The 9,011-nt window shown below is 50.2% G+C and overlaps 1 protein-coding gene across 1 annotated transcript; it reads right to left on the bottom strand.

The window, feature by feature from the left end:
• Window positions 1–942: 942 nt before the first annotated feature.
• Window positions 943–7,514, bottom strand: POU4F2 (POU class 4 homeobox 2). Its single transcript, XM_085643266.1, has 2 exons — window positions 7,241–7,514; window positions 943–3,591 (listed from the first exon to the last, which is right to left on the bottom strand). The coding sequence occupies exons 1-2, from the start codon at window positions 7,418–7,420 to the stop codon at window positions 2,617–2,619; spliced, it is 1,155 nt and encodes a 384-aa protein (XP_085499392.1). The 5' UTR covers window positions 7,421–7,514; the 3' UTR covers window positions 943–2,616.
• Between the last annotated feature and the right edge of the window lie 1,497 nt (window positions 7,515–9,011).

Here is a 9,011-nt window from a genome sequence, read left to right as displayed (position 1 = left end):
ACCTGCACCCCTTGCACTCGCTGCTACCCCTCTGGCGAGGGTGTGAGCCTGGAAGTAAAGTCCTTGTTCATCCCGTTTGGATGCGTGGCAGGGCACTTATGAGGTTCATGGTGGTGGGGCGGAGGAGAGGTGCCGAGTGCCTGGTTAGGAATACGGACTTGGGGAGACCGTTCCCCTGCTGCGTGTTTGAGATTGGAGGTCCAGACTCCTGAATGCATTCCATTAATTTGGGGAGGGGTGATAATGATAACACATGTTAATTACAGCGCTTAGAAGCGGTAATAGTGAGGTATGAAACAGTATACACGAAACACATTATCATTGTTATGGCAGCGTGATCATCGAATGCTACCTTTAGACACTTACCACGTGAGTAAAACCTGCAGGGTTTATTATCTCAAGGCAGTAAATGAGTTTCCGGCTAATATGGACTCACCCATTTGCCCTACACTCATCCACATATATATGAGGGTGGACTATGTACGCTTACATCCATATGTGCATGTTTCTCGTTTGAAGAGAACATTCACGAGGTGAAAAGACGAGCGGAATTGAATTGTTAGCATAACGTTAAAAAAAAATTACATTTTCAGGATTCCAATATTACCAACACCACATAACATATATGATTGACAATTTCAGAGCTCTCACGAGACAGGCATCTATCCGGAACATTAGCATCTAAAATGATAATCTCTTGCGCTGGGCAAAGCCCTTTTGCGCGCTTCAAGTGGTGACTGCATTTCGCGCAATGTGCACAGCATTAAATTCCACCGAAGATATGGTCACTACAGTCATTTCAGATTACGGAAAAACATTTCTGAAAAATTATGTGAAAATGATGTGATAACATTTAAGAGGAAAAGGCAATTTAGGTTCAATTCCATATTTTAATGAAAAAAGGAACAGCAAACATACGTTGCCAGTAAAACATAAACATCTGTTCAACGAAAGACAGCCCACCACCATGATAAATAACATGATACAATACTCTTTTAAATAAACCCTTTTAACAAAACGACGTCATCGTATCAGACACAAGGGTCGAGACTTCAAATCGCCTCAGGACAGCAATAGAGCAAAAATCTGTAAGAATATATCTATGTGTGCGCCATATTGAATGAAATATTTACAGTACATAAGAATGCCAAAAAATGTGGCACTTCTGATAATCGTACTAAAAGAATTGTACCAAACAATGTGAATGTACAAGAAGTGTACACTATATATTTTTTCTTCTTTTGAATCGCAGTCTTTTTTTTTTTGTAAACAGATCTCGAATGCGGAAGTAAAAAACAATGTAAACAAATAACATTTGACATGGGGGGGGGGCAAATACACAGGGCTAAGAGTGGTCCATAGGGGGAGAAAGAAATGCACCGCTGGTGCCCCTAGTAACTGGCTCATTGTATCTTCAGGGGGACACTGTAGGACTCCCCGAATAAATATTTAATGATGTAAACATCAGCTCGAACAGGATAATCCGCCACAGTCTGGAGTCTAATGCAGACAGGGCTTCATCGGGGACAGAGAATAACAAATCAGACATGTCAGAACAAAAATGCACGTGTATTGTGTCTGAAAAATATAGCTGCAGATAAACAATTCCTGACATGTTCGAATAAACATTTCTGAACAGCACGCCAAAGCAGATCATACTTTCCAATGCCTTTGTTTTCTTTTAGTTTTGGAATAAATAGGTAGATTAATTAGCAGGTCCAGAAAATTAAACTGCCAGAGCTGTGAGGGGATATTAATAATTTACAAGGGATTGCTTGGCAGGCTCAATAAAAGCGTTTCAAAATGAGCAATCATTGCAGCGACAGCTCCGTTTCTAGGAAGGAGCTGCCGAACTGTGTGATACAAACACCATAAAATAATATAGCATATAATGTGTAAACAAGGAAAACAAGGCAGCAGCACCATCAAACCCCAAAATCAATGGAAGCACACACCATGCCTCACTTGTGATTAGGTGTCATCAAGAAAATTGCAGTCTTCGTTTTCTTTTTATGTTTGGAAGTAAAAACAAATTACTGTAGCGTGACATTATTTCATCTCCAGTAAATTCGGCATGATTATGAATAAAAAGGGCATCTTACTTGACAGATTCTTTACTTCTTTAATATCGGTTCAACGGTGGCTCTTGAAAATGTTGATCCTAGTTTCTGACCGAGGAGTTTCCGTGATTTATCAGCGGCGTGTTAGCTTGTTGATATTATTTTGATTAACACGGTTTTGATTGCATTTATAAATATATATATATATATACATATGCACACAAATGTTCTCACGTAGAAATATTTATAAATATTTACATATTTATCGTCGAGCCTATAAAAAACATAATAATCAAAGATTCCAATCCTTTTTACAACGTGTTGTTGGGATCTGGCTGAAGCTAAGCCAGTGTCTAGTTTCTAACCAGAAAAACTTTGATAATTGTCACGGGCTTGGTTGATGTTTGGCTTGTTGGCCTGACACCGTTTCTTGCTAGTTCCACTGGTTTGTGTATTTATAAATGTTCAGATACATTTGTGTTTGTACATAGAAACATGTCACTCAGTCTTGTCCAGTATATTCCACAAAAAGAGTCATAGGCACGAGACCAGGACGCTAGATCCCGGCCGAGTACTTCATGCGCTTCTGCTTCTGTCTCTGGTTGCAGAACCAAACCCGCACCACGTTCTTCTTGAGGTCTAGCTTCTCGGCGATGGCGGCGATCTTCTCGGACGAGGGCCGCGGCTGGATGGCGAAGTAGGCCTCGAGCGAGCGCTTCTCGGGTGCCGCGATGGACGTGCGCTTCCGCTTGCGCTCGCCGCCGGCGCCGCCACTGAACAGCTCGGGCTTGGCCAGTCGCTCGCGGTGCGCCTTCTCGGCCTCCTCCAGCCAGGCCTGCAGGATGGGCTTCAGCGCGATCATGTTGTTGTGCGACAGCGTGAGCGACTCAAAGCGGCAGATGGTGCTCTGGCTCAGCGAGCCCACGCCCGGGATCTTCAGGTTGGCCAGCGCCGAGCCCACGTCGGCTTGCGTGACCCCCAGCTTGATGCGCCGCTGCTTGAAGCGCTCGGCGAAGGCCTCGAGGTCGCGCGGGTCGGCGTCGACGTCAGCCATGCAGCCCATGTGCGCGGGCAGGCCGGCGTGCGCGAGGCCCAGCGCCGCCGGGTGCATGGCGCTCATGACGCCCCCGCCGCTCAGGTGCGCATGCGCAGCGGACGGCGTGCTGACAGCCCCGCCGTCCGGTCCGGAAATGGCGCCCAGTGCAGCCAGTCCCGGGTTCAGATGCTCCATCAGCTCGCCCTCCATGGGCTGGTGGTGGTGCGGGTGATGCGAGTGGTGCGAGAGGTGGTGCGCTGGCAGGCCCGGAGGGTGCGCGCTCGGCACCGAGGAGGAGGCCGATGTGCAGGGGATGGTGTTCATGGTGTGGTAGGTGGCGTCCGGCTTGAAGGGGCTGTGGTGGTGGTGGTGCGGCGGCGGATGGTGGTGGTGGTGGCTGTGATGATGGCCCTTGCTCTGCGAGGCGATGTCCACGGCCGCCAGAGCCTCGGCGCGGGCCAGCAGGCTCTCGTCCAGACCGCCGAATATATTGCTCTGCAAGGGCAAGTAGAAAGCACACATTACTTGTCAGCGGGGGAATTCCCCGAACATTTGCAGAATGTTAAAAAATGAAGAGGCGGCACGAGAAGGGTCCGGGAAAGGAGACGAGAACACAGAGCACGCCGGCATCCCAGGTCATAAAAATTAATACCAGCGGCAAAGACCTGCTGAATACATAAGTTGGGCAGAGAGAGAGAGGGGGCATATAGGAGTCGTGGAGGTGTGGGGTGATTTGCTGTACAGGTATGAAAAAATCATCAAGCAGATAAGGGGGCTGGGACTGGCAGCACACATTGCAAACATTTGAGAACTCTACAGAGGGAGATCAGGGGAGGGAAAAAGCCAAATCAAAACTGTGGTGCTTAGAGGGAGGACACAGGAGGAGTGAGGTTAGTAGAAAGGTGCAACGTGTCAAAGTTTTTGATTAAACAGGAAGAACTCTAGCTCTCTATCAGGAAAAGCTGAACGTGTGCTGCAGCGTTCCTGGATAGAGTTGGGCCATGTGATTAATGATGCTAAGCAGTAGGTAATATGCCCTTTAGGTGCCCTCAAAGTTAAATTTGGATGTATTATGTAAGGTGCCCTGGCAAGTACAGGCAGAGTTGGCCTACATTCTTTAAGGTGTGATTAATGCGTGGAATTGGAGCATTTTCTGTTGGACTGTGTTCTGTAAAGTGTGACAGAGGATAGAGTAAGACTGTGTTACACAAGGAGTCCTAATAAGTCGATTTGGAATGTATTGAACAAGTGTAACAATTAGGTAGAGCAGCATTGGAACCCGTGGAACATCATAATAAGTAGCGTTGGATTATATTCCGCAAGGTGTCCTAATGAGAAGAGTTTGTCTAGATTCTGGTAGGCAACCATACAATATAGTCTGTGCGATTACCCATGGGCAGAGTTCAACTGTATTAAGTAAATTGCGATAAGTAGGATTGGGCTGCATTCTGTAAGGTGCATTGGTAGTTAGTGTTGCTCAGGATTCTGCAAAGTTTAAGAACAAGTATCGGTGTCTGTAATGTCAGACTTGGACTTTACTCTGTGAGTTCTATAACCGGTAGTGTTGAGCTGTCTTCCCAAAGATACCCTAATATGTAGAGTTGGACTGTTTTCTGAAAGGTGTCAAATGTGTAGTGGCTGGTTGTATTCTGTAAGGTGCCCAACAGTGCCCTTTGGCTGTATTTTGTATTGTTTAAGGTGCCGTGATAGACAGACTAAGGTGCAGTAATATAGAGTTGTACTGCATTCTCTTATGTGCCCTAACAGGTGGCGTTGGAATGTATTATGTAAGATGGGCTTTAGTCTGTAAAGTGCCCTAATAGATAGAGTTGAACTGTATTCTGTAAGGGGCCGTAAAAGACAAGACGTGGACTTTATTCTATAAGGTGTCCTAACAGATAGAGTTGGACTATAGTCTGTAAGGTGTCGTGATGGACAGTGTTCGTAAAAGGCAGCGCTGGGGTGTATTCTGTGAGGTGCAATGGTAGAGTTGGGCTGTATTTTCTAAGGTGCGATGACTAATAGAGATGGATTATATAAGGTGCAATAATGGGTAAAGCTGGGCCGTAGTATCTAAGGTGCGATACAATGTAGAGTTAGGTTGTATTCTGTAAGGTACTCTAGCAGGTAGAGTTGAACTGCAAGATGCCTTGATATAAAGAGCCGAACTTTACTCTGTGAAGTACATAAGTTGACTGCACTCCCAAACGTGATCTAAGTACAGTTGGCTGTGCTCTAAAAAGTGCGCTAACAGGTAGACTTGGACAGTATTCTGTGATGTGCATTGACAGGGCTAAACCTGATTCTATGAAGTACAATGAAACAGGTGTTGGTGGACTGTATTCTGAAAGGTGCTCTGATAGGTCAAGCTGAACTGTATTCCGTAAGGCACCCTGTTATGGCACCTAATTGACTGTGTTATGTAGGGCGCCCTAATAGATGGAACTGGACTGTGCACCTTGGTGTGGTGCCCCTTTCGTATGTATTGAAGTTGGTGTTGTTGGAACAGCAACGGGAATGCAGACTATGCAGTCACCGCTGATGATTGTGCGCTGTAGAGGGGTCGTGGCAGGCTTGGGCTACGGGACCTTCGTTTCTGACCGCCGTGCAGATGGGAGCACCCAGCGCCATTGCCTGGCTGAGACAGACAAGAATACTGGAGCATACCAGGCAGGGTTTGAGGTCCTTAAACGCAGGGCATAGAAACAGCAGAGGAAGGGCGGGGAAATACAGCTGTGGACTCATCACACAACGCTTAAGTGCACAATAAACCCTGGTGGAAAACAAAGCCTTACGATACTCCTACATAAGCAAGGGCAGAGTCTGCGAGTGTGGGCTGGACAGCTCCCACCGGAGAGGTGTGGAGGCAGAACATGCGCAGACTCAACGGGTGTATTGTGTAAATGGCACAAACAGCAACGCTTTCCTCACCAACAGTCAGGAGGAAACACACAGCATTGACGACCTATATAACAGTGCCATGGGGTTGAGAGGCTTAAGGTGTCCCGGCAATTACTAGAGGTCACGTTCGCTGCCACGTTTTCAGTTTTTTGGGCGTGAATGTGGGAATGTGATTTTCAGAGAATGAAGAAAACAGCAGATTGTGGAAAACTGCGCAAACGACGTTGACTTTCTAACAAACGCGGAAAGAGTTGGCGAGTGAACTAACGCGCTAGCAGAATACTTAATGCCACCAGCAGAATTCCTGTCAGGCGGGTATTAGAAGGAGGGGGAATTAGCCAGAAGTGCCTCCTAGTGGAACATTCCGCAGCCAGGACTGAGCTCCCCGCAAAGGTAAAGGGAGAACTCGCAAGCGCATCTCTAGAGTTGTGTCACGAGGGAGCTCGGAATAAATCATTTTACAGACGTGCGTTAACTGGAGATAATGGCTCCTTAGCAGGGGTAAGAGGAGAGTGGACGGGTACTTCTGAGCGCACGCACTAGAGCTGCCAGTGAAGGGGGTTTGAGGGATGTGTCAGGTTGCATGCTGCGTCTCCTAAGCATAGTTACATCATTTCTGCCCGCCCGGGTTGAAGACGTAGGAAATTTGGAAGAGGTAAATGGAAAGTTTACAGGCAGTAAGTGATCTCTGGAGCGGGGCCACTGTAGGGGCATGGATAGGAAGTCCCTGAATGCATGCCTTCAAGCTGTGACATCTGAAGAGGGGCCAGTGTGGGGCTACAGAGAGCAAGTCCATGAATGCATGCCTACAGGCAGTAAGTGACCTCCGGAGAGGGGCCACTGTAGGGGCATGGATAGGAAGTCCCTGAATGCATGCCTTCAAGCTGTGACATCTGAAGAGGGGCCAGTGTGGGGCTACAGAGAGCAAGTCCCTGAATGCATACCTACAGGCAGTAAGTGACCTCCGGAGAGGGGCCACTGTAGGGGAACGGAGGAGTGTCACTGAATGCCTGCCATCAAGCAGTGGAGAGGTGCCAGGGAAGGGATATCTCGGATCCCCGGGTGACTATGTGGGTGCGGGCAGTGAGCTCTGGAGAGCTGCCAGTAAATGGCCATGAAGGGTATGCCAGGCTCTCATGGAGAACGTGTCGTGTCCCTTCAGTGAACACCTCTTTCTGGACCTGCATGGAAGGACGGGCTGTGCTGCGCTGAGGCGAAGGGAGCGGCTGCCCTCTGTACTCACCGGCGGGGTAGGCAGGCAGGAGCGCCTCATGGCCTCCGAAGCGCCGGCGCGGCTGCTGCTCAGGCTGGGGGAGCCCCCGGAGGGCGCTGCTGAGGAGCTGGGCAGCGCTGAGTACTTGGGCTCGTGCAGGCCGGGGGGCATGCTGAATGCCTGCTTGCTGTTCAGCGACATCATCATCATCCTGGCGGCGGAGGGGGGCCGAGGCCGGGCTGCAGCCTGGACTCTGCTGGCGTTGAACGAGCTCTGGTCCCGCTGTCTGTGTCCGGCTCCTAGCAGCGCCGGCCCTGCAGCAGGTGGAGTGAGCAGCGCCAAGCCCGCCCAGGCTCCGAAGAGCGGCCCCGCCCCCCTCGCCGGGGCCGCTGATTGGCTGCGGAGGGACCAGCGTCCAGCCTGTGTTTGTGAGTGCGCTGTGGCTCCCTAAAGCAGCGGGTGTGTGCTTACTCTCCCTGCCCTCCAGAGCCCCAGATCCGCCTCGCCACTGATACCTCCCACCAACACCTCCACGCCCCACCTCCAGCAAATCACTATTTCCCCTCCAAGACTTCCCTCCCTCAAAGCATTCCCCACCCCGCAGGACGTCCCTGTAACACCACTCCCCCACACATAAATAGCGGCATTAGCGCCTCCAAGATCTCCTCTCACAGCACCACTCACAGGACTTTCATCCCACACTACCCCCTCCCTCAAACAGCCTTCAATCTCAACACTTCGATACCTCAACTCACTTGCCTTCAATATTTCCTCCTTAAAGCACCTCTCTCAAAGCACCTTCCTCCAACAGAACCTCTTCACTCCAAGACCCTTTCCTCCAGCACCTGCGCCGGCACCCCCTCCCCTCACGGCGACCTCAGCAATCCTTTTAGCCTTCACCTCCACCACCCCTACTTCCAGAGCCTCACTCCCTCCAGGGCGACCCATCACAGTACTACCATCCCTCCCAACACACCTTCCGCACAGGTCCTTTCTTCCCCCAGCATCCCTTTCACACCTCTCTCTCAGCACCCCTATTCTGCACTCCAGCATCCATCTCTCTAGGCACGTGTCCCCCTCACACGGTTGCCCCTCTTTGGAACACCTTCCTCAGTCCATCACCCTCCTTCACACTCCACTCCCACATAGGACCTCCTTCCAACACATCGCCTATTTGAGCACTTCCCCCCAGCACCTCCCTTCACTGTACCTCGCTCCTATCCTCAACTTTGCACCGAACAGCACTTCACGTAAACTGCACCCCTGCCCCAGCCCCCCACTCCCCCTAACCTGTCCGCCCCCTCCCTGCGCACACACCTCTGCTCATATAACCATCTGCTCTCCACATAGAAACCTTCCTCCTGGAATATACCATACAAATCTGACTTCCCACTCGGCGGTGAGACACTTGTCTCACCCTTCCATTCCAGCCTGACAGACCCCATGTATACCCCAGCCCCTCCCCTTCCACACAGGCAGACGCAACCGTAAAACATCCTCCGAGCAGCATTCCTACTGGCCTGAGGCTGCTGCTATTAATAGGCACGTGCTGGCACCCCTCCATGCCCAGCCTGGGCCTGGTCACAGGGGCAGCCTGCAGCATGGCGTCACACACTGCAGCCAGGGGAGGTGGCAGGGTGTGTCCTGAGCAGGCCGGCTCTCACACAAACCCCGACGGCCGGTGCGATTACATCTGCCTGCTTCTCGGTCGTCACTGTTACACCTTCCTTGCTGTGAAGCACACAACACAACCGGCCCCGTTGTTGTGACCCGTGGCCACTTCCTGTGCGAAACATGTTTT

This window comes from Triturus cristatus, chromosome 2_2, assembly GCF_964204655.1.
Source record: "Triturus cristatus chromosome 2_2, aTriCri1.1, whole genome shotgun sequence".
Lineage (NCBI taxonomy): Eukaryota > Metazoa > Chordata > Amphibia > Caudata > Salamandridae > Triturus > Triturus cristatus.
Note: the sequence above shows the minus strand (reverse complement) of the source record. Positions and strands in the feature narration are given on the sequence as shown.

Coding starts and splice junctions, on each gene's coding strand:
- POU4F2 (XM_085643266.1), bottom strand. CDS start 7,420: ATGATGATGATGTCGCTGAACAGCAAGCAGGCATTCAGCATGCCCCCC. Junction 3,592..7,240: donor CCTGCCTGCCTACCCCGCCG/GTGAGTACAGAG, acceptor TTGCCCTTGCAG/AGCAATATATTCGGCGGTCT.